A 26488-nucleotide genomic window follows, 5' to 3' on the forward strand; every position below is an offset into this window, starting at 1 on the left:
AGAAATATTGAGTTAAAATTCTACCCCACAGTCTCTCTAAAAGGCTCATTCCTTAAAAGAAAAAAATGGGCCAACCTTCTATGCCACAGCAGATGGCAAAATTAGCCAACACAGAGGAAAGGGTATATGGTGTGAGCCTCTGAGAAAAGGCACTGAAGGTCCACCAAAGACTGGGAGATATAATAACAATCCTCAATCTTCCGCAAAGGTCTCAGTGAAATTTTTCAAGGCCCTGAATTAGAACACCACATTATTTAAATTTTTCAGTCCTCTGTGTAAATATCCATGGAAAAAGAGGAAACATGCAACCACTGAGATACTTACTCAGTCCAGTTGAGTGCTGGTGGAAGCTGACGTACAGTCATAACCACACAATTGAGTAACACGGTACATATAATAATGCCAACAAAACATGTGAATAGTAAATTAAGGAAAAAAATGCTACATTATAAAACAATGAAGTTCATAGAAGGTCCTGTTTTCCACACAAAAAGCATACAGACATTCAAATAATGACTTTGGTTATGGATATGGTCAGGACTTTTCATCTGTTTCCAAAGAAACTAATAACAGATCAAACTTGCTCATCTGGGTAAACCTCATGATTTACATATAAAAATGTGCAGACAGTTTCAGAAGTTAGGACTTTAGTGGGACATAGCATGTTTGACAGAAGAGATGAGAAACATAAATAAATGAAAAAAAATGTTGTACTGTAATTTGAAACTTGAAAAACCTCCATTTTTTTGCAGCAGCAGGAGGATGGAATAAAGAGAAATGGGCCACAGTTTTGTAGTAACTAGGGGTTTTAAGCCTGGGAAAACTGTTTGAAAACACTTAATAAGCAATTACTAGTGTTCTTTCATAAAAGTTCACCTGTTACCAATAAAACTGTTTGGTTTTTTTTGTTTAAACAAATATGGTTCTTAAAGTTAGGGTTAGTTTGAAAGTTAGTAGTAAATTTAGTAATTTCTAATAGCAGGAATACACATTCAAATTCAGACATAAGTTTCACTAAAAGTATCTATTTTCACAAATCAATAATTCCAAATGAAAACAGATGTTTAGCAGAAAAAGCAGAAACTACTCACTTGATGGTTTTGCACCTGCAAATCCTTCACATTCTAATATTTTCCAAACTACAGTTATATTGTTTCAAAAATATGAAAGACGGGCACACTTCAGAACATTCTAAACTTGAGCGTGGAGTATATTTCTTAGGAGAACATGAGACTCTTCCAGCAAAGCTTCACCATAAACCCCATCTTTCATATCTTAATAACTAGGGAGTCCCTGGTTTGCTTTGTTTGTTACTTTGTGTGTTTTTAATTTAACCTCGTGACCACAGCAGAGATTTCGAACAAGTTCTGGAAAAGGGCTACAATATCATACAATAGCCTCTAAAGGTCGTTTCATACCACTATCTGCAAAATTGATTTTAAATATCAGCTATTTCACATTTTCACCAACATTATGCAAATATCTCAGCTGTTGTAACATTAGATTCAATACAACTTTTAAAAAATCTCTATCACAGCCATATAAGCTTACATTCACATTAATATAAAGAGAGGAACAGAATGACAGAAAATGATACAGAATATTTTAAAATTCAAATAAGAGAAACCAATGAAAGGATATGAATTGGTCAGAATTTTAATTGCTGCTTTTCTGACTGGATTAAAAGGACCAAATAGACACAAGGCAGGTGTGGCAGTAAACCGGAAAATAGTCCTCTTTTTATTTAGCACCATAAAAGTCTAAAAAGAAAAGATTTATAGGATATAGAATATTTAAGTGAACTATTGTTTTTGCCATTTAATTGAGGAGGGATTCCTACAGCATCTACTTTAGACACTCCCACAGGCAACAACACCAACTCCTTTGCAATTGCATGGAGGATTTGCAATATAAATATGGTACAATAAACAAAGCCAACGAGACATAAAATAACAGAAAATTAATTTACAACAATGCAAATACATGGGTTTGCTAAGCAGAGTTCTGGAAATATCTCAAATATGCCTCCCCTAATTGGTATAATCTTTGTAATTCAGTGAAAGCTTCTGCAGTTCCAGCATGATCTCTTGGACAGGCACTGTTTATACCACAGGCAGTTCAGCCTCACAGGCATCATAGGAATTGCTCTGCAAAACAAAGCATCCCTTATCCCACAATATATTTCCTGTAGAAGTATATCAATCACGTGTATTATGTCCTCATCATTAAATCTGACTGCTGACTGGGACTGAAGATACCTCTTCATGGCATAAAGTAGAGCACACCTTAGCACTCTTGCCCCAAAAGATGTCAGGAATGTTGAAAGACCTGTCTGCACAACAATCAAAACTCAGCATCTCCCAACTAGAGCTTTTACTATCTCTTAAGAGTTCAGCAGATAAAGTTAAATCAAAGAAATGCTTTTGGAAGTTTTAACCTTGTGATCACTGTAGTACGGATCAAAATCCTCCAGGGGTTCCCCAATGAGCTCTGATGGAATGTCCCCATAAAGAGATGGCAGCTTTTTGCAGATTTTCAAATCAAACTGGGGAGTAAGTTGTTCTTCTTCAGCTCCTTGGTCCTTCGTCTTCTCTTTTTCTTTGTCTGGCTGCTTTTTTTTCTCAGCAATTCTTTGCTCAATTGCTGCCAAGGACTCAGGGGTGAAACGTCGAAAGCTGTTAGTTTCTGATGGCCAACACCAGCGATCCATTTTTCCTTCTGAAGGTTTGTTTCCAGTGCTAGAGGTAATTTAAGAAAAAAAGCTATGAACAATTAGAAAATAATAGAAATAATACACAGCTTTAAACTATCTATTAGATAAATTATTTCTTCTATGAAACCCTGCATGAAAATAGAATAGAGTAGAATAGGAATAGACTATTTCAGTTGGAAGGGACCCACAACAACCATCCAGTGCAACTGACTGAGCAATTCAGGCCCGTGGGGTAATGGATAGGGTTAAAAATTAAAAGAGAATAAGAATTACAGAGAAGACCCAGCTGCTGCTTCCTGAATGGAGCATGGTCACAATGCCCCACAATAGTTCCCCAAAAACAGTGATAGACACCTGTTATGTGGGATGAAACGGAGAACAGAGTAACATGAAGGCACTACAGCCTCCCTCCATAAAGATCCTGCAGGAAGGGAAACATGGTGACACTTTGTAGTTCAAAGACCGTGTCGTATCTACCCACTGAGGAAGACAGATGCCAAGGATGACTACCCAATTAAGTATTTATGACTCGATTCACTCAAACTCCACCTAAACTTAAGGAAATAGTATAAAACGAAGTTGGAAATGGAGAATGGTTGGAGGAAGATTTCCACCAATACTGCTGTATAATATGCTCCCTAATATATTGGTAGATTGTTTTGTATTAGACCTTGTGTTTGTGCTTGCTTTATAGCACTGCTAGATTTTTTTTAATGTGTTTTTGCAGGTAGACACTATCCCTGACGCCCTATGAATCTTATTAACCTGCCATGATTTGTACTAAAAAGAGCGTTCTTCTGTAAACTGTTAGGGCGAGCCCTTTATGAGTGCTGACAGTTTGCCAGTGGTGGAACAACACTCAGAAGGCCCACTGAGGGGCCTTCCCCCATAAAGGCAATTGATCTTGAGAATCTTGTGAATCTTGTTTGGTGAAGAGTCCCCTTATGGGATATCTGACACACTGATCAGACATACATGGTTTCATTTTCCCTGGGTCACTAACAGACAAATGAACCCCTGTGGGTCGAGAAAATCTCCCCTCTCTAACGGCTGGGCGAATTCCCTCCTGCCTTTCATGTGACAAGGCCCGACTACGTTAAAGCCTGTTAATAAGGGCAGAGAGTGACGAAAGGCATTATGGGACTTGTAGTCTTTTAGCACTTTGTTGCACATGCTCGATGGAGTGCTCGAATGTGATTGGTGGAGAAGGTCACATGTTATGATGTATCACGGTTTGAACTGTCTATATAAGCTTTTCTTGTTCTTAATGAAACTGATTCCGTTGCCCACACGCAGAGTGATGGGGTCTGTGAACCCAAATGCTACATCCAAGTGCCTCTTGAGCACTGACAGGCTTGGGGCATTGATCACCCCTCTAGGAAACCTGTTTGAGGGTTCAACCACCCTCTTGATAAAGAAATGCTTCCTAATGTTCCAGCTAAACCCACCCCCAGTGCAGCTTTGAACCATTCCCGCATATGCTGTCACTGGATACCAGGGAGAGAAGCTCAGCACCTCCCTCTCCACTTCCCCTCCTCAGGAAACTGTAGAGAGTGTTGAGGTCACCCCTTGGCCTCCTCTTCTCCAAACTAGACAAGTCCAAAGCCCTCAGCCCCTCGCCACACCTCCTCACAGGACATTCCTTCCAGCCCTCCCACCAGCCTTTTTGCCCTCCTCCGGGTACATTCAAGGAGCTTCACATCCTTCCTAAATTGTGGGGCCCAGAACTGCACACTGTGCCCCATGTGAGGCCACCCCTGTGTTTGCTCTGTTTGATGCACCCAGGATATAAGGCAAAATCAACTAGAAGTTCATTCATTTAGAAGAAAGAGTAATGTAAAACAAACCCAACAAAGATCGACACCTGATTCTGGATCTACCCTGTGTAATTCAGGTTACAGAAGTGATATTTTTTCCTTTCCAGCTAGGAAGTGACAAAATCACATCTCTTACCAGAACTCTGACAGCCATCAAGTTGTTTTTCTCTGTAGATGCTTAAAATATCAGCAGCCTTGCACCTCAGTTACTGTCTCTCTGTACTTCCTGAAAACAGATTTTAGTTCTGCATCTCCCACCCTGTTGCTTTTATGCGGTCACAGAATGGTGGAATTGGAAAGGTCCCGGAGGGTCATCAGATCCTTCCCCTCCACAAAGCAAGGCCAACACTGAATTTGGCTGAAGGCTTTCTGCAGTTGCATTTTGAGAACATTCAAGGGGAACTTTACAGTGGCAAATCACTGTAACTGTTGAGTTACTAATGCCTGAATTTATCACACTATTGTAGATGACAAAAATTTACGCGAAAGATGGAAAAAAAAATTGACTCACTACAGGACAGGGTGTCTTGTCCTTTGTGACTGATTACTCCAAATTAATAAACACTTTGGTCACCACTGAGTCTTTAAAATATTGCATTTTTGATTGCTGAGGTCCAGCTTTGCTACTTCTGTTTTGCGAGCTCATATGTGGACCATGTAAGAGAATCAATACCCTCTTGTAATTACAGGACTCTTCTTCAGATGCTGATATATTCCTTTAAAAAGAATATACAAGCAAGAACGATTGTGCAACGATTTTATTTGGGTTTATGGGACTTGGGTGGTTTTTCTTTTCCGCCTGGGACTTTACAAGTGAGTTCAGATCTGATCAGAAACCACAGCTCGGAGATTAGAATTTGCCATGGTAACAAAATGGAACCAAAGAACTGGTATGTTGCCAAACCACACAGACCCATTTCCAGTCGAAAGCTCAAAAGATAAAGTGAAAACCAAGATGCTCTTTCTTTTCTTTTTTTTTAAACTTGTAATAATTCTAAGAAGATCAATTTGATCTTCAAAGCAATTTTAAGGACAATAGAGAGACTGAGCTTTTAGAGAACTACATTGGCTGTAATGAATGAAGCAAAGAAAAAAGCTTTAGCAAATATAAACATTGTTTTAGTATTACGGATTTGAGAGATGAATTTTTGAAAAAAAAATTGAAGACTGAATCTGACAAAAGCAGTGATCAAAAGCAAAAAAACCTTACACATTCCCTTCAGCAACAGTGACCAGAAGTCATAATTGGACAAGCATTCATGGACAATGTGAGAGGATTCCTTCAACAGACCTGTACCAGCCACATACTAGTGCTCATATAGAACAACAGACTTTTGGGCCTTTCAGCTGCTGCCAAGTATTTACAGGTTGTGACATGGGTTAGGAAAGAGGAAGCTAAGAATATGTGACTGAAAAAAATCCTTGTGACACAGATGGCTAAATCATTTTAAAAAGACAGAGTGACTACTCAGAATTCCTGAAGCTCAGCTGAACTCAGCCACCTCATCATAGGCTGCTGAACCAGATGAATTTTTAAGTCAAGACACTGAGGTAAAGTGTTACCTGAGGAATTCCACAGAGACTGATCAAATTTACTGAACAAATGACATGCAAAACAATAGAAAGGGGTGAGCAACAACTCATTAAATGAAACAGACACTGGGCACTACTAAAGTACAATTTACTATTAAGCTTTCTTAAGATAAAAGCTGAGCTTTAGGATAATTTTCTAGAATAGCAAAGTAATACCAAAAAACGAATCTATTAATACAATGTTTCAGAGACACAATTTACAAGAGGCTTCCTGGGCTAATGACTTATCACTAGAGGTGATAAGTTACACATTTAGACTTTTGGATTGAAAAACAAAAAACAAATCCAAGCCTTATACACAACTCCTTGATTTAGTTCCATTTATACAAATTTCAAAACTCCTTTCAGCTCCCTAAAAGCACAAAGAGTTCCTTTCAAGTATGGCAAGGTAGCAGCAACCAAACTATTGACCATTAGATCTCCAACAGTTCCTAAAAGTGAAATTTAAACTCATAGAACTGCACAGTAAAACACAAGCCAAGTCAGTAAGAGACATTTTGAGGAGTTTCTCAAGATAGGAAAACTAGAAGGAACATAAACATAAAAATGCCCTTATTTATGTTTCAGTCTAGTTTTAGCATGTATTATAACCACTTCTGAGTCCCACATTATTTCTATCCATTCCCTTGTCAAGAGCCACCCACCGAATATTTCCTGGATATGAAAAAAACAGAGTAAACTAACTGCTTAGTTTGGTGTTAGGATGCATTTAGTGAATTCTTCCACATGGGAACAAAGATGTGTTTGTCTCTTCATCTGGAATAAGAAAAAATGAGAAAACAGCTCAGAGCAACACCTTAGGAAACAGAACAGGAATTCTCTCTTTTCTGTGCTGTACAATACCTTGCCAAAAGCTAGAGCTATCACCTACTCAGTTTTCATAAAGACTAAATACTTCTGCTCTCTGATCACAATTATCTTTATTTAAATCTCAATACTCATCAGCAGATCTAAGAGATCTTATTCCTTTGTAAAATCAAACTTGAATATTCTAGAGGACTACTGCTGTTTCAAATATGCACGGCCATTTCTTCAACTAGCACTTTGTCCTTCATTCTCTACTTCACACTTGCTCCCTCAAACCAAGAAAAACTTTGTGTTTGGATTGTTTGGATAAATATCTACCACTTGATTGCCTGGGGGGGTTTCTTTAGGGGCTGTTGTTTGGTTTGGTTTGGTTTGCTTTTTTAACAAACGTAATATACCAAGTTATTCAAAATATCCAAGTAATAACATGCAATATAATACAATATGCTATAATATAATCAGGCATTACTTCCAAAATCAGAAATGTATGCAACAGGCTGGACTGTGCACTCCTTAAACATCTTGAAAAAAATCACCCACCAGCATTTTTGTAAGAAAAACATTCCAGACTTGTGTACATAAAGAAAATTCACTATGTCAAGATGAGTATAACTAAGATTAAACAGTACTACAGCTGATTTGAGGAATGCCATGCATAAGCTGATACAACAAAACAAGACAAAAAGCAGTCAGTAATTAATTTGAAAATTAGTAAAATATTTTCCTGACACATGGATGTTATAGGAAGAGCTATATATTTACAGCAATACAGTGATTCTATATTAAAGGCACATTTTCTTATGCAGCTGCTCCCTGTACCTCAAGTAAACAACATCTAAGACTTAAAAACCTATGTGTACATGTTTTTATATGTATAGACACACAATTGTACACACACATCCCTGAATATTTTGATCAAATTCACATAAATTAAGAAAATAGGCAATTGAGATTTCACAGAGTATAAAGATATTTAGCAAAACCAAAATACTTACAACATTCTCTTCAAAATAAAAAACCTTCACGCTGCTTTCTGAAGCTAATGTTGTCTGGCTTTTATATCCAAAGAGACAGAAAGTCGTTGTTTTCTCACCTTCACCATTCTGTTCCCAAGAACATCCCTGCTCCCTGGCCATCTCCCATGCAGAAAGTTTTCTTATGTACTGCGATGCCTGGGGGAGGGATGAAGGGAGGAGCTTGGTTACATTTCTGACAGCAGTAAATGAAATTTTGTGATCTCACTGACAAAGGGAAAAGGGAAAAGTGCTTGGGTGATACTTTGGAAGAATAATCACCTAAGTATTAATCCATTATTTTCTTTCTGCTGAAATTACAGTTACACTTATTAAAAGCAAAGAGGGATTTTAGTTCGGTTGGAAATACATGTGTAAAATATAAGAAAGCAAAAGGTTTCCTGTTTCACATTTCATTCTGAGTTTTTAACCAGATGAATTTTCAGGCATACATTAAATATTGGGACCCAATTTACATTGTAGCAAAAGCTTTTGGTTAGAAATTAGAGTTACATACTATTCATTTTTATTCTGTCTTTTTTATTTTTCAATATTCCCAGGCCATTGTGTATGTTCATTATACCTTTTAGAGACAAAATCTGAAAGTCAAATATACTATCTCTTTTATACAGGATCAGACCCCAAAATACATTCAGTATCACACTATAAAACCCCACAACATTTATCCTTGGATCTGAAATTGCTTGTATTTATTTAAATAAATGTATAAAACCTGCTAGCAACAGGTATTGGAAAGTAACACAAACACATTAATGGCAAGCCCTGGTGGTAAGTACAGTTATCACTCTTAGTTACATCAACAGAATCCATTACTCTCTAATTTTTTTTTTCTTCTTTATTGAAGGGGATATAAAACTTTCCTGACAATAAAGGAGTTACTCTGGGATTTGCTGGAAGAATTCTACTGAAGGAACTATGCTATCCTTGAAAGCCAGGCCACCCTAATGCAGGCAAACACACAAAGAGTGATCAAACACTTTGCTTGATTGGTACCGTCAGGGAAGGAAACAACTAAAAGTGGCTTTGAAAGAGATAAAACCCTAAGTGTTCTGTGAGGTAAGCAATAATAAGACATTTTAAGTTGCAATGTAAGTTATTTTTCCAAAAAACAAGAGTATGTTCTTGAGATCAGTTCAATTAAGAGTATCATCAACTTATATATCTGTAAATCTAATCCTGAAATTTGCATACTGACCTAATCCTATAGCCTATCCACATATTATTCACTCAAGCACAGGAAGTTTGATTAAGAAAGTATTTTACAGAGAGAAAACATACACATTCATCAAAAGTTCAATGGAAAAATAAAACTCATTTTACTTACAGGTTAAAAACTTCCAGTAACTTCAATCATAACAGCTGAAAGAAAAATTACCCAAGCCTGAGAAAGACATTTCATATTTTCGAGGAATGGATGCTGCAAAACAAAGTCATGCTATCCACAACTAGATCATGTCATCCACTCATGAAGGATTCTATTGAATTTCATATAAATATCTTTCTGACGGTTTTAATTTAGGTCAAGGGTCTCACAGAGACACATCATGACTGTTAATTACAGAGTTTATTGTACCTCCTGGTTATGGTTCGGTGTCCATTAGCCAGCACTGACCACAAGTGAGTCTGAGACAAACACAGTGATGACAATGATCCTCCATTAAAACCACAAATTTAAATCACTGTTCACAGAGAAAATCACACAAAACACAGGAGGAACCGTTTACATGTTGTAAACCTGAACAACTGATTGCATGACAGATTTTTTCAAGAGAAAATCATAAAGACTTAAAGATGAATGAGAGTTTAACGCTCGGTGGGTCTTCAAGTTGAAGTTAAAACCCGTCAAATGTGGACCAAAAAATGTACACAGGGAATTCGTAGCCGATTTGCATAGGGAAATAATTCTGTATAACACAGATCTGGAGCACTGTAACAGTTGTTAACTCTGATGCCTCCAGCTCAAAAAGGATATTTCTTACAAATTTATGTCATGAAGGAACTTCACTGCTCCACAATAAAATTTCATATTCTTTGGTAATTCAAGCATTTGCATTGGATACACTTGCCATGAAAATTATTTGCAGAGATTTCTGTTTACTGCAGCTGCAACTTCAGAGAATTTACAATCCTCATTCCTTTCCCTAACCAAAACTGGCATACAGGGAATGCCATTCCCGCAATTTGGGAAACACTATAACCTCTGGCAGATCCCATTAAGAGCGATTTCTAAGTAATGTACACGCATTTATTCCAATACAACCTCAAATGCATCCTTCATGGGCTGAATTAATTCAATGGCTGGCCAGAAGCTTTGGGATTCTCCTTAATTTCAAGGCTGACTAATTGCAAGACCTAGATGAGATTCCAGGAATATCTTACAAAATATCATAACCGTGGAACAAGAGTAGTAAGGGACACCAGGCAAAAAAAAAAAAAAAAAAAAAGAAAAAGAAGAAAAGGAGTGGGGAAATCCATCTTCTTTGTTACACTTGGAACACAGAATAACTAAATATTACATACACAATAAAACCAAAAAGAACACACAGAGAAACTAGTATCACGCAAAATATCTAAAGGCATGAGTCTGTCACAGAAAAAAATGAGGGGCTCTGGCAAATAAATATCTGTGAGACAAACAAAAGGTGCACCCCAGACTGTCTTAGGAAAGAATCTGTGTGTGTAAAGTACATGATGTATTTGTCCAGACACTAATTTGCATGTTTGACATTTCCTCTTTTTTCATGCTCTGCAATGAAATAAGAAATCCCACAGACATGAAATTTGGTATTTGGTAAATAGCTAATTGACTTTACAGAACAACAGGAAATGGCTTTTATGGAAAGTACACATTAAACGCATTGTTACACAAAGTAGCTCTCTGCCTAATGATCTAATGTACACTGAAGAAGTCTGAAAATTATGTCAGTGCCTGAAATTCAAGTTATTCCCTCTGTTCCTTCTTAGTGTTCTGAAAAACAGTATTAGTATTCTTGAAGCTTTTTCATTTCTCAAGAGTAAGATGCTAAAAGCAAAATATTGCTTCTACAATCTCTGGAAGATTTCCAGTGTTTCTTGCAGTCTTGCTAAGAGAGTTTGTGAGGTCTCACCTTTTATTGCATGGCTCCCAACATAACACAACAATGAAATGACAAATATAAGAGCCCTAGCCACTTGGTTTCAAACCTTTTCGTTCCTGTAGCTCCCCGTAAAGTTAAAGTCTAAACTTCAAATGACAAGAATGCAACTTGTAAAAACTATGTAATACCAAACAGCTTTACAAATTAAAAACCAACAAAAAACCCCACAGAATCACAGAATGGTTTGGGGCAGGAAGAGACTTTAAAGATCACCTAGTGCCAACCCTCCTGCCCCTTTCACTAGACCAGGTTCCTTGGAGTCCCACTCAACCTGGCCTTGAATATTTCCAGGGATGGGGCATCCGGAGCTTTCCTGGGCAACCTGTGTCAGAGCCTCACAGGGGAGAATTTCTTCCTAATATCTAATCTAAACCTTCCCTCTGTCAATTTGAAACCATTTCCCCTTGTCATCGCTTGTCCTGTCACTACATGGCACTACTTGTAATTAGTCCCTCTCCATCTTTCCTGTCGGCTCCCTTCAGGCACTGGAAAGCCACAATCAGGTCTCTGCTGTGAGTGCACATCGATGGCTCATGTTCAGCCGCTCGCCCACCAGCACCCCCAAGTCCTTCTCCAGAGGGCTGTTCTTGATCCATTCATCCTCCAACCTGGATTGATACCGGGCATTGCCCCGATCCAGGTGCAGCACCTTGCACTTGCCTTTGTTAAACCTCATGAGGTTCACATGGGCCCACTTCTAGAGCTTATCCAGGTCCCTCTGGATGGCATTCCATCCTTTTGGAGTGTCAACTGCACCACTCAGCTTGGTGTCATCTGCAAATCTACTGAGGGTGCACTTGATTCCTTTGTCTGTGTCATTGATGAAGATATATGTAGGGATAGATACAATTTTGGAAGAATTTGTGACGGAAAGTTAGAAAGTCAGTTTTTGCTAGGAAGGCTTTCTGCCTAAATAGTAATTCTTTCTCCAAGGCAATTTCAATGCTTTTCCCCCCTGCATAGCAAGAGAAGTTCTGAGCCTTTCTCTCTGATACATGAGAGGAGATAGTCCTGACATACACAGAGGCCTTGGGAAGGCAGAGTAGAAACAGAGAGGATAAAAGAGGCCCTGAGGGGGTGGGAACTCACCATTTTTCCTGGGAGGCCTAATGCGCCACATCGTAAAAAACTGGTTCTTGTATTGGAAATAAACCTTTTTTTAAATCCTTCCACTCCCTTGGAATTCTTGGGAAGAATACATGAGTATGTTCACCTTACATTTTTGGTGTAGAATTGGCAGGTCCCCAGAGTAACCCTGCAGTGGTTGTGGAGGAGATCAAGGGCTGACGGGGCCATGTCACCGGCCCCCTGTGTCATGAGACATCTTCAGCCTCTGTAGCTGCCTTTTTCACCACAGTGTCTCTCCTGGTAACCTGGCTTGCCATGAGGTCTGTGACGGGGGCAGGCCAGGTGGGATGGATTCTGCTGACCGGATTTGGAGCCCTGGACCAGGAGATTATGTCTTTGTGGGGCCAAGTAGCAGCCCAGGAGCAGCAAATCGATGGCCTGGAGCATTCGTGACGCTTGGAACATGCAGCATTAGAGGCTTTTGGCCAGCAGGGTCGGGAGCTGGAGCTTTTGGTGTCCCGCACCACTGGCACGCGACCAATGGAACAGGGTGCAGGTACAGTCTTGTCTACCCGAGCTTGTGCCCTTATGGATCCCTCTGGGGGTCCGGGGAGGTGGGATGGAACTGTTTTGATGAAGTCTTTGGTCTCTGAATTTGACTGTAGGCCTAGGCCAGCAGACATTGGCCTAGTGCAAGCCTGACCTCCGATGAGGCCACTTTTGCTCAGTGGGGCGGTGCGGACTGCAAAGGTGTGTTCCCCAGAGGCTTTGAGACAGTCAGGACGGAGATGGGGCCTTTGTGTACGGGAAGTTTTGCTCCCCCCTCCTTCCCCCGCAGCTGTTTGGAGCTGTCTCTCCTGGCAGTGACTGGTGTGGGGGCACTGGGCTGCTGGGCTGCTGTGGGGCCCATGCTTGGGCCGCAGGTGTTGATGGCCCCAGCCCCACTTGCCGGGCTTCTGACACTGAGAAGGACTGTCTAGTTTGTTTTGTTTTTCTGGTGTGTTGGCCCTTTTGATGGATCTGTTTTGAGTGCTACTCGGGCAGAGATGATTATCTGTGAGTGTTCCATTTTGGTCAAGGAGGGGGTAAGCGGCAGCCCTCAACTGCCAGGGCAGGAAGATAAAAACACCTTGGCCATGTCTGCCTGCTCAAAACTCATATAGTGTTTGGGAGGCAGCTGTTACACATGACCTTGTGGACACAGCCCACCATTTGCTTCTTTGGCAGGTGCCTGCCTTAACCCACTCCCCTCTGCTTCTGTCAAGGAAGTGGTGGTCCGTGACTTTTTTCTAAAGTTTTTGCAATCAATTTAATACCCCTGGGCAGAAGTGTGCAAGTGTGACACCTCATTCACCGAAGATTGACCACATTTTAAACCACACGAAATGCTGCCATCTAATGGTACCTGATCACTGAACAAAAGCTGTTGGCTCAGTCCAACTCTCAAAGAACAAAATAAATAGTTTCACCTAACAAGCATCACTCTGCATGAAACAACACAAGCCGGACAGGAGCAGGTCTCAAGCAGAGCCACCAAATATCTCTGCATCCCTCTGCCCAGTGTGGCAGCTCCCAAGGGCAAATTCCTGAGTTATGCTAAGAGGTCCCATTTCCTGGGATGGTGACTCCACCAGTTCCCTGGGGAGCCGATGCTCAACCACAATAAAGCCCATTCAAACCATACTGTATCTGGAATCTTAAACTCTTAGCTTTCCTATGTCTTTATTTTTCCTGAAATTAACTTAGATTTAACAATATCTGTCATATTTAATAGTATTTAACACAGGAAACAACAGTAAAAATTGAGTAATTACCTTATTGTTCCTGCTCTTCTTGGCCTCAAAATGATAAATCTTTTCTGATTCCCTGCAAAAAGTGAATCATTTTGATTTCTTGTGCTAATAGGTAGCTACTTCTGGAAAATTGTATTACCCCTTCTAAGAACAGATTATGCCTTGTAATAAATGAAATTGAAGATAGTCCTTACAAAACAGACAAAAACATATTAAGCATCTGAAATCTTTATTGAAGAATCTTATCCGGTCGTATTTTATTAGTGGTCCTGAATCCACCATGACACTTCATCTGAATAACCTAAACTGCAAAAGACTCACTAAAATATTATTACACATTGTTCATGCATTTTTTTTCAGAATCAATCAAATAAATGCCCTTAGCTTTTATTAAATGTTGTCTCATAAGATATACCATGAACTCCTTTTCAGAATACTAAGTAATGCTTTCTATGACATTTGGATGATGATGAAAATTTATGATTCTCAAGATTTTCTGGAAGCAATACCCCTTGTATAACATCCTTTGGTTTTGGTAACTATGATTATGACAATTTTCATACACTGATTGAGACAAAGAACAAATTATATACAACTTTTAGGCACAGGCAACTGAGGATGATCTGTTAAATCCATTTAGGTGCACATATAAAGACACCTCCAAAATTCTTAAGCATAAACAAATCCACTCAAACATGCTAGGAGGAGGATGGTCCCAAAACCATCAAAGTTAGAGGCTGATTATACTCGAGTGTCCTGAATGAGCTCTATTACAGAAGTGCAGTAATTATTCATTTTGCTACAATAAAGCCTAGTTGGAAATACTAATTATCTCTAAAGAGATATTCATTATTCTAGAGCTTTGTGTGTTTATAAATCTGTGCTTACAACCGACCTTTTATGGATTTCTTCCGTAAACAAATGAACTAGGACAAAACTGGCAGGTGAAAAAATTACCTATCTACTCCAGTAGCGGAGAAAAAAGTTCTATGGTTTGATTTTTCTCCAATATTTATGACATAGTTGTTCAGATCTTAATCATTTTAAGGAGAATTTGAAAATTTGAACAATCACAATACTTAAAGGCTGCCATCACTATTCTAAATTTAGAGTATTATGCTCTGGGATTCACATATTGTCTCCATCTGAAAACAAGTGACTTTGCTTTAAATGTCAAAAATGCAGGATAATCTTATGTGTCCAGCTTATTTGTGTCAGCAACAGCATCATAAAGTCAAGGGAGAGATATGGAAGAAACAGGTCGTGATTTATATATCTTCCTGCCACTACTTTCATTAAGCATTGATACAATAAGCCTTTGCTTCTCCTGCGTTTCTTCTCCAAAGACAGCACTGGTCTGTCTGTGACGGCTTAAGAAAGATGTATTTTTGAAAGAATGCTGTATCAAATACCTCCTGAAGGCCCTTTGGATAATAACTGCTGATACCTCCTCTTGTTTTCTCTTAAATGTAGAAGAAATTGGCCTGTGAGAACTTTTAGATGGATTGGCAACCATGAATTTTTCTTCAATGAGTAATTTAAGTGTATCAAAATCTCCACATTCTCCCAAGACTCGTTTACTGAAAGCAAGCAAGATATCCAAGCAGTGGATCTTATCTCCACTCACTAGAGGGAGGTCCATGGATATGAGCTGGATGCTATTGGGCTTTGGAATGCGCAAGGGTTCTGCCAGAGCATCTGCAAAGTCTGAAAGAGCAGAATAGTCAATAAACTGTGTGGCCAGAGGATCAAATTTTCCCCAGGTCTCATAAAACATATCAAAGTCATCTTCACAAAGAGGATCTGTGCTTTCTTCAGTGGCAACATTGAAGTTCTCTAAAATGACAGCTGTGTACATATTTACAACAATGAGAAATGATATAATGACATAGCTTACAAAATAAAAAATACCAAATGCTCTGTTTTTGCAAGTAGCTTTATCTGTCTCTGTTAAATTTAAGTTGGGAGCACATGTACCAGATTCACTTAACAAAGGGACCAGAAATGTATCCCAGCCAGCTGATGTTGTAATTTGGAAGAGACAGAGAATGCTACCGGAAAAGGTTTGAAAGTTGAAAATGTTATCAATCCCACCTTCCCAGGGAAGACAGGCAAAGTTTGCCATGCCCACAACGGCATAAATGAACATAATCAGGAAAAGCAAAAGGCTAATGTTGACCAGTGCAGGAAGAGACATCAGTAATGCAAAGAGAAGGGTTTGAATTCCTCTCGCTCTTCGAACCAATCTCAGGATTCGGCCAATTCGCACCAAACGAATAGTTCTCAAAAGTGTCGGAGAGATGAATTTTTGGAAGGCTTCAGAAACTCCAATACCTTTGAAGGGAGAAAGAAAACAAAATGTTGTCAAGCCATATTAGTCAAATTTTTGTCTGCTTTGTTATATTCTGTGCTTTAGGTGTCAGAAGTAACACTGACCATATTACACCACTTTCCACACAAACATCATCAATACTACACCTGCTTACAAAACAGCTTAGGAAAATAAAGACAAATACCTTTCAATATGAGAGAGATATCAAGATTATGCATAGTTTAGAAAGTGTATCCTCCCAGATTTCTCTAAGCCAGAGGGGTGAAGGTAGGCATTCATTGCCCAAGTATGTAAAAATACTTTAAATCTGTTCAGCTCCTGTGCTGGAAGCTGTGGGGATTGCCTCCTGGCTGTCATCTGCTGCTTCTTTACAGGCCTGATCACATGCTAAATGTGAGGCTTTGACTAATGCTTGGTACTTGAAGGAGACCAGAGGAAACCAAGAGGAATGTAAAGGAAAATTGTCTTTTAGCATTTATCCTCCATTTCACCCCGTTCTTTGACCCTACTAACAGAGTAAGGGTACAGCAGCAATGCAAATGATTGCAAACAGAGGAGTTAAGGAGTCATCATTTTCCTGGGTTGCACGGGACAGCAAAGGGTTACTGTGCTAAGGCACGAAACAGAGAACTCAGAGCAGTTTTTCTTTCCTGTCCTTTATTCTGTGATGTAACCTGAGCCTGAGTGGGAAGCACAAACCAAATAAACTGCAAAAGAAACTAGAGCTATATATGACCCTTTGTCGAGGAAATGATCAGCATCTAGTCTTATTTGAAAAGTCAAAAAAATCCAATCCAGTTTTAATGAGACTTTTCACAGTCACAAATAGTGGCCCAGATTTAGAATGGTGCTGAGCAATTACATTTTCCTGAACTTTCTAGATCAGGAATCAGGATCTGCCTTCTGTAAAGTAGGTCCAGGAAAAATTAAATACATCTTTCTCATTTTTCAAGCAAAGGTATTTTTAACATGAATTTACTTGTACTGTGAAAACAGCAATTACCATGATAACATGTAAACTGAAAGCATAAAGACAGTCAGACAATAGGTAAAGTACAGTACTTAAGAGAAGATGTTAATTAATTAAATTTCTGCTCTGATAATTACTCAATAAAACATACTTTAAGAAAAGTAAAAATTGAAAACTCCATTTACCTCTTAGTACTGTGTAAAAATATAAGGGAAAACAAAAATACATCCTTTTAGAAGGAATGACAGCATATAGTTTGAAAAAGTAGAGTAGATCTGGACTTTGTTTATCAAATATATCTAAATGGTTACTTCATACTGAAATTTGGCTCAATATTGGTAAGACACATTACCTGATTTAGTGATTGGTACTTACTAACTATTGAAAGGACCACAACACTAAGATCAAATAAGTTCCAGCCGCTTTTGAAGTAGTGCTGTCTTAAGACCAGCACTTTTATGACACATTCCACTGTAAATAAAGCCACAAAAAAATAGTTGATTTTATTAAGAATTTCCTTGGTGCCTTCCTGGTTATTTTCTGCCATCATAACAATCATATTTAGGCAGATGAAAATCAGAATGATGATGTCAAATGCTTTGTGCATTACGATATCAAACAGCAATCCCAGGAACGCATTCTGTGGAGAGAAAAAGAACCGCATTCAAATATTAATCAGTAATTTGTGCTTGGAAAAGGAACTTCAGATAATATAAATTTAACAATAAGCTACTAGAAGCATTTTTAGGGGATTTTCTTAGATCTTCAATGAAAACTCACATTGGCATATATATATGTGTGTGTGTGTGTGTGTGTGTGTATAAAAAATTAGGAAATACATTCAGAGTACATTGTACATTGTGTTGCTCTTTTAATAGAAATACTTATTGAAGCAGATATTTTACAATAAGCAATTCAAATTAAAATGTCATAAGCAAGGAAAACTCTGAATAGTTACTATGAAAAGCCAGGCCTGGAATTAAAATTAAGAAACTAAAAGAAATAAAACATAAGATTATTTAAAAGCAAACAATTGCCATGGGGCATGTGCTATTCTCTATTCATTCTCACCTGCAATAATCCAATCTCGTGGCAGAAGCAACATCATGCAACTTAAGTAACCAAGGTCATGGTATGATTATCAAATACTAATTATGAACCTTTATAAACAGGTTGTACATTTGGATAGGTCATAAATAGGATATAAATTTCCTAATTAATACCCACAAAGAAAGACTCTTGGAAGAAAAAGAGAGTAAAATATAAATACTACATTGAATAAAGAAGATGAGGGGCTCTAAGGCAAAGTTTATTTCCCTGTGCCTGGGCTACTGAGTTCAAATATGGTCACCATCGTGGTATCTCCTGCCATGTTCTATTTAAGATGGTCTCACCGATGGTCTTGGGATGGGTTTTTGAGGTTTCTTGGATCCAAGTTTTTTTAGGGCATTATAGTACTTTTTCTGTTCCTCAGTCAAAAATAGATCTTTTCCACCTAAGTAAAGGGAAAGAATATTGTTGTTCAGCTGCAGTTTAAGCAGTTCCCTAAATGAATTCCAGTAGATTTCTGTAAAAAAGAGTAAGTTACAGCTGTCCTGAGTGGGACCTAAGAGAGCACAGAGACAAACTGTGTCTTCACCATTTCTCCTTTTCCCCTTGATCTTTGAAAAGATGTACTGGAAAGAGCTGATCTGGGTCTGATCATGGAAGTCTAGTCTAGGCAGTGATCCCAAGTCAGTTCCCTCAAGTGTGAGAGACTTTCTGAAGTTTTACAAATCTATTTCGTATTTTAAAAAATTACATACGATTCATCAAGAAGGGAAATACTTTCTATTTTTGGGGAAGGTAGAAACAGAAGAGTATTGCTGGACTAGCAGGTAAATAGAGGATGATGGGACCCAGTTCTACAGGAGGTTCCTGACAATTAATTTCTTATTCCCATCTACACTCCCTGTATTACTTATCCCCATCTACACCCTCTATAGTATTTAGGAATCCCTTTGAACCCAGGATTCAGAAGCCACTCATCAATCATAAAAGCAATGAGTGGTCAGCATTTTGTACAACAAACACACAACAATGTTCAGTAGGGCATCTGCAATTTCAATCACTCTGGAAAGACCTCTGAAAATTCCATTTGACTTCACTATATGGAATCACAAGGAAAATTCCTGAGAATCAGCAAAGAAATGAAAGAGAATAACTGAAAAAGAAAAAAATGCCAATCACAGCATGTACTAAGAAAAAAGTGTTAGATCCCCATAAACTTCCAGTAAATGTTCAGGCTTATGAACTACTTGACCACTGTTGTTTCTGTCTGTTTGTATTATTGTAACTGGGACTTTGTTAGGAAAGGAAATTCTTAGAGTGAAGTTGGACTGTTGTTCCACAACCCCCAAATATCCTTTCTCTGTTCAAATGCAGAGAGTAGAAGAATTTCTTATGGGCTTTATTGCTCTCTCTCTCTCTACCCAGAGCAGTAATGCTCTGACACTTGGTATATGAGTCAGGCTATGGAAATAAAAAGGGGTTTCTGTAGAGATTCTGTCTTCCAAATGTGAATCTTGAAATTGTAAACCTCCTGTTGGGGTCTGCTTTTCTTGAATGAGCAAGAGGTTTATTTGTTTTAAGTCTTCCAAGTGGAATAATTTACTCAATTTTCCTTTCTATTCTGGATAATTTAACATCTAAATGAATCAGAACTCAACCTGGTTTTGGCTTCTCATTTCTGAAGCTACTCCCTCCTTCCTCCTCCTCCTCTACTCAGAACAAATTAAGGACTTGGCAGGAAAATGGAATTTACAGGTAAATTGCTAAAAGCCTTCAGGAAAAGGGGACTCCTGTTTGCAAAATGTGGCTTAAAGTGTTATTATTTTTAATTTGTCCAGTTAAACAGTTATTTCAAAATGTTAGACATCCACATGTCAAACCAGCATTCACTTAAGCAAATTGGGATTACAGGAGACACTGAGTTAGCTCAAATAGTACTTATCTTTTTCCTTTGTTGGTTAAAATTGCTGATAACCACTCCAATAAAAAGATTCAGCATGAAGAAAGATCCAAAAATAATGAAATACAGAAAGTATATGTACATGTGTAAGCTTGCTTCAAACTTTGGCTGTTCATTGATCTGTTAAAAAAAAGTCAAACCAGAAAATAATATTGGTAAAAAGGAGATAATCACAGCTTTACCATTTCCAATTTATAATAAGAGATCTTTTTATTGTCATGAGGGATAAATTATTTCCACACATTTTCATCTTTACCTGGATGTAAAAGTAGAACCATTCTCTTGTTCTACCTTGCTACTGATTGTAAAGATAGTGACAAACAGAGCTATAGAGACAAATTCAGCTTCAGCAAATTTTTAAGTAATAAAGAACCCGTTCCAATCAGAAGGGATCCTGTGAATGCCCTGATTAAAAACAACAGCTTAGACTAAACACAATGGTGACCAGCCATTCTCTGGAATGCTGTCCCAGACAAGAGGCAATTCCAAAGCCCCAGCTCACTAAGATCAGCCCTACAAGGAACAATCATGTTAATCAGTAGCTATTTCACTGCAGTCAAGAGCACAGAGACTGAAGGAGTGAGAAAAATGTAAATTCAGTTAAACATAGAGAAGTTAAAACACACTGTCCTGGTAAGAGAGTGAGGAACAGCACATGCAAAGGGGGAAGAAATAGTGAGGATGTCAAATCTAGGGAAGAAAAACTCCTGAAATAACTGCTCTAGCTGCATGCTCTTTCAATGTTCCTGTACACATTTAAAAAGGAAGATAATTTGCACAGTCCCTCCAAGAGCTTCTGTATTCTGTTTCCAAAAGAGACTTGCACAAAGCTTGCAACATCTTCCCCTCTGCATTCCTGACATAGCAGGGATTTGTGTGGTGTCACTCTACTTTGACCAGTTTCTTTTGTCTAAGTTCCAGATTTTTGGTACTCCAAGGATTATTGTTTCACTGTGTAGTTTGATGCCTTCAATCAGTTGTATTTTTGACTTATTATTGCAAACAAAGCTGAAAAAGTAATGACATGGATGGAAAAGGGAAGAAGAAAAGGGAAAAGAACTAAATTGTCATTTTAGTGACATACCTCACGTGAATCCACTGCTGCATACATAATTTCCATCCAACCTTTAAAAGTTGCCTGAAAAAAATTAACTTTGTTATCACTGATAAAAAATCAGGTATAGCTAATATAAATGTGTTAATAGTTGCGGAAAATAAGCAGCATGCTATAAAAAATGTGTATCACTTCTAAAGATCTGCTGGGAAGTATCACTGGAGTTTAGTAAAGAGAAAAAAAATATTTCCTGAAAAGAAAACAAAAAAAAGCATGATTCATGTGAAATGTGTGCTAATGTTAACTCTCATTAAATTCAAAAGTTTTGTAAAAAAAAAAATCAGTAAAATTTTCACCTTAACTTATAAATATAATATAAAAAGATAAAGACAATTTCTAAGAAAACAGCAGACAATTCCTTCCTGCAAGTTTTAGCAACTCTGCAGAATCATAGAATACTTTGGAGGATCCAAGGCATAGAACTTCAGCTAAAAAAGATACAGGGATAACAGTCAATTTAAAAATTGCCTTTCTCTCCTTTGTTGTCATGTTAGGCAGCTCAATAAATTAGTATCCCAATCCTTCATGACTTCTACAGGAAAAGAAAATATAAATAAACTGTGCCTTGATTTTCTTTCTCATCCACTCTGAACTAGAGAAAATGAGAATATTTTTAATTCAGTAACTTGCAGACTATTTCAGGTTTAGAGTGTTAATCAAAATTAAAACAAAATTGAAAAGCCATGAAACAGAGTTCTTGATTTTAACACAAGGTTGCATATGCTCAAGCGTTCTTTAGGAAGAACTGAGCAGATCACCAACAAGGAAAATATATATGGAAGCTAAAAAATATCCCCAATTTCACTGGGATAAACAGAAGCATAGTGGCATCCCATGGTTGGGCTGCTCAACTCATTTCTTGAAGAAAATAAAACTGAGAATGTTTTTATAGAACTCACCACTTGGAGCAGAGCCAAATATCCCATCCCAACATTATCAAAGTTTACAGGATAATTTGTCCATTTTCCACCATGAGACTCACAATCACTTTTGGTATTAATGAGACTGATATCTCCTTCCTGGAGTATGCACTTTGAAAATCTTTTCCCAAACAATTTTACTCCTAGAATGCTAAATAGGAGCCAAAAGACAACACAGACGAGCAAAACATTGAAGATTGAGGGGATAGCTCCAAGGAGTGCATTGACAACAACCTGAACAAAATGAATGAAAATAATAGTGAATTTTATGTCGTCATTTTCAAAAACATCTTCAAATGCAGCCATTACAAAATATTCACACTGACCCCCAATATCTTTACCTTTATCCCTTCAAATCTTGACAAAGTTCGTAGAGGCCTCAATACTTTAAGAGTCCTGAGAGATTTCAGGCCACTTCCAGAGGAACAAGGTGATACATCTTTGGGATCATGACTTAGTCCCCAGGAAACAAATGACAGCTGTGTTCATAGAATTGCAACTGGGATTATTAAATGGTAAACAAATTTTCCCTTGTTTGTGTTAGCAAACAATCATTACCTGAATGTTACAATAACTTTGATCAGTAAGTCAAATTAAGAAAGTACACATTAAATTCAAAGTTATTGTAATTTTACTTCATTCTTTTCTAATATATTTTAAAAAACCCTAAAGTCATGGTACATATTCTTTATAAATAGCCATGATATTAGACCTTCCTGTTGAAATTTCCTACTACTTCACAACTTTCAATGCTGACTATTCTGAAGCCATCAAACAACTACTCTGATGTTACCATCAGTCCTCTGTTTACATGTCCTTTTTTTAAATACTTAACCTCAGAATCTTCTCAGTGGGATGTTGACAAGCATAGCTGTTCCACTTTTATATGGCAAGATTATAAAAATTAATATTGTCTGAATTCATAAGAAATATGTAGGAATTGAATACTACACTTATCTCACTACTGGTGTTTTCAACATGTAACTTTATAAATATGCAAAGGATTGCTGGGATTTCTCTTTTGCAAAGCAAAAAGTTCTTTCCTACATCTTTAACATTCTGGTAAATGATTTTTCCAACAATACTTCTCAAATGCCTTTACTATCTAAGTTTCTTCTCTTTCAAGGAAGCAACTCTATGTTTTTTCTGTTTCTAAATGCCAAAATCATGGATTAATGGAATGGTTTGGGTGGGAAGGGACCTTTAAGATCATCTAGTCCAGAATGCCAGTAGCTTCTCATTTTTCGATCGTTTTAAGTAATTTATTTTAGTTTTGTTTCTGATCACTAACTGAACTCCTTCTCTCCACTTGAAAAGGGTTTTAGAGCCATCATGGTCCTCAATGACAATGATACCTAATGGAATTTTCTTAAGCAACTTCTAGTTATTGCTGAAAATTTCAATTTAAATTTGTCCTAAAGTCAGTTTGGGTTGCAGATTTTTCACCTTTTGGGAACTGTCTATCACACTTGCAGTTATTCATAATCAGAAGTTACATGTAGTTATCCAGATAGAAAATGTCAAAAATGTCAAAGCTGAATATAATACTTACACATACAATGACAAAGTCAAGCAAACACCAGGAATCTGTGAAGTAACTCTGCAATCCATAAGCTACCCATTTCAGAAGCATCTCCATCAAAAAGATGTAGGTAAATACTTTGTCAGCATAATCTAGGATCATTTTCACCATTTTTCTATTCTGCAGGTGAATATCTTCAAATGCCTGGAATTTCAGAATTCAGTTTTAAAACAGGTCAGTAATTGTATGGAAAATTACTGTTAAATTGCACAAGAATACACAGTTTGTCTTATTACAACCATTTCATATGAAATTATGAGTAACCACCACTTAGTTTTATACTTAGAAGTAAAAAATTAAATTGTAAAATAAGTACAATCTCATTTTCAGGTTGTTGAAAAATCACATACTTTCAGGTTTTTATGTTTGACACTTTAAAACATGCCAGAGGATGGGCAATTGTGGCTACCACATTCTGGCTTCCCAACGTAGTTGATAATTTTGAAGGTGTTGGTCTAAATTCTTCACAATAAAGCCTGACTTAAACACATTAACCATTGTCTTTCAGACTCTGACATTCCAAATGAATCATCTTTAGTCAGCCTGCAGAGTTGTAATACACACATGAAAAAGATATGAACAAACTCCTTACCTGGAACTGTTCATTCCTGGAGTTACAGGTTTTTGCACCTAAACCTTGATCTGGAGGTTTTAGGAAAATGTTTTATTGATTGCTGCTGTTCACATCAGTGTTTGCTTGTGTTTAATGCATTTGCTGCCTCGCTAATTAATTTTAAATTTTTGGTATTGCCAATCTACTCCCAATTCCTTTCACATCTCCTTGATCTCCATCTACAGTCAAACCACTTATTCATTAGCAGTGATGTTTTTTCATAGTTCCAACTCCTTTTTTTCTATTTTTTTAAAGTGTCTACCTACTCTTATTTGCTGCTACCTTAAAAAGTTAGAATCTACTTAAGTTCCTAACTACTCTTCCTTTGCTCTGAGCACTGAGCACTCACCATGGACTTTTCTGTGCATTCTTTCTGTCATCATCATCTCATTTAATTTCCATGGTGTCCCTTTGTTCTAACTGGTTCAGACAATTCCTTATCAGCATACAACTTTATAAACAAAGAAACCCAACCAAACAAAAAACGGACAAGTTCCTTTTTGCAAGCGGACAACAGTATCTTAGAAATGTGAAAGTTCTCATTGTCAAACATCTTCGATGACAAGAAAATGTTGTTGTTTTGTGTAATTTTTGCACCTGGGTACCAATTAGCTTTGTGTTCAACTTAGTCAGAATCTAGACTACATTAAAGAACAACTCAGTTTCCTTCCTTACTTCAGCTTGGTTCCACATAAATAGAGAGGAGCCCTCACAGGAATCCCAGGGATTTCCCTTGGAAACTTTTCCAAGGGAATTTTAAAGCAGACAGTTCAAATCTATGGTTCAGTGGACAACCTGAACTTAATGTACACAGAGCAGATTTTATGTGGAAAATTCTGACATCTACCACATAGATCTCTTTCAGACTATTTGGTTATGTTCCTTCTACATTATAAAATACTTCATTTAACCAATTACTTTCACTTGACAGTGAATATGCTTTCAAATCATAAAAGTTCCCTTATTCTTGAGTAGAAATGGATCTGATCAGGGTAGGAACAAAACATTACCTCACCTGTCAGTTTACAGCCAGCTTCACTTTGAGATTTTGATCATAATATTTTAAAAATGCTTTAAACTTTTAGAAGTGATATTATTTTATTTAAAAGTGCAAAGTAATTTCAGACGCTAGTTTAGCCTTGTAATTAACACACAAGTGTAGGAAGAGCTATGTTACATGAAAAACTACAATTCCATATAGTTAAATCCATATATTTAAGTATCTTATCTAAGTGGGAGAAAGCCTTATAATTGTTAAGGGATACATTTACTACATTCTTATCTCTCCCTGTGGGAAGGAATGTCAGAGTAGAAGAAATCAATCAAATATTATTTTTTTCCTTATTGACAACAATCAATTAAAAATTAGAGACATTAAATGCAATTTACCAGTGCTGCACTGCTCAATACTATCACAAAAATCATAAAATATTCAAACCCGCTATGGTTAACAATTCTGTAGCAGGTTTTCCTGAAGTTCCACCAACTTCTGCCTGGAAACTTAGTGATATCCACTACACAACATGGGAAACGTTTACCACAATCTGAAAAGAGAAAGAACAGTATATTGGTTCCATGGAAAATGCTGAGATATGGAATCAAAACAGTACAAGGTATCTTAAAGAGAGCTTCTATAGACTAGAGAAAGAATGTGCTGTTTTACCTATGAGGTGATGCTGTGGTTGAAATTATCTAAAGATAAAGAAAATAAAAAACTTGTGTGCCAAAATCATCTCTTTTAATAGAGTAACACATACATGGAAAAAACAAATAAGCTCTTGTGCCCTTCTTCAGAAAGGCTGGTGGGCACAAGAGAAAAAGCACCTTTACCTCTATATAAGTTTATTTCTTCTTTTTGTTTTGAAAAGAAATATTACTTTACTAGTAAGTTAGTCAATTATTATTTTTACTGATTATTACGCTGTTTTGCACTGCAGAGACATTACAACTACACTCCCTGTTCACTGCTTTGCACCAGAAACATT

General features: G+C 37.5%; 2 protein-coding genes across 2 annotated transcripts in view; both read right to left on the reverse strand.

The window, feature by feature from the left end:
• Positions 1-26488, reverse strand: part of LOC116788127 (sodium channel protein type 5 subunit alpha-like) — an 86761-nt gene that overhangs the window by 29581 nt on the left and 30692 nt on the right. The window contains exons 4-6 of the mRNA XM_032690608.1: positions 2438-2738; positions 1642-1760; positions 325-414 (exon numbers count right to left, since the gene is read on the reverse strand). Of these exons, the coding sequence (XP_032546499.1) occupies positions 325-414; positions 1642-1760; positions 2438-2710 (482 nt within the window). The 5' untranslated portion in view covers positions 2711-2738. The remainder of the gene's footprint in view (positions 1-324; positions 415-1641; positions 1761-2437; positions 2739-26488) is intronic.
• The window catches only part of LOC116788172 (sodium channel protein type 5 subunit alpha-like), a 34341-nt gene continuing 22202 nt past the window's right edge, over positions 14350-26488 (reverse strand). The window contains 9 exon segments of the mRNA XM_032690734.1: positions 14350-16296; positions 17640-17904; positions 18659-18763; positions 20257-20394; positions 21359-21412; positions 22288-22542; positions 22650-22787; positions 23861-24034; positions 25893-26047. Coding sequence (XP_032546625.1) covers positions 15155-16296; positions 17640-17904; positions 18659-18763; positions 20257-20394; positions 21359-21412; positions 22288-22542; positions 22650-22787; positions 23861-24034; positions 25893-26047 — 2426 coding nt within the window. The 3' untranslated portion in view covers positions 14350-15154.

This window comes from Chiroxiphia lanceolata, chromosome 1 (assembly GCF_009829145.1).
Source record: "Chiroxiphia lanceolata isolate bChiLan1 chromosome 1, bChiLan1.pri, whole genome shotgun sequence".
Taxonomy (NCBI): domain Eukaryota; kingdom Metazoa; phylum Chordata; class Aves; order Passeriformes; family Pipridae; genus Chiroxiphia; species Chiroxiphia lanceolata.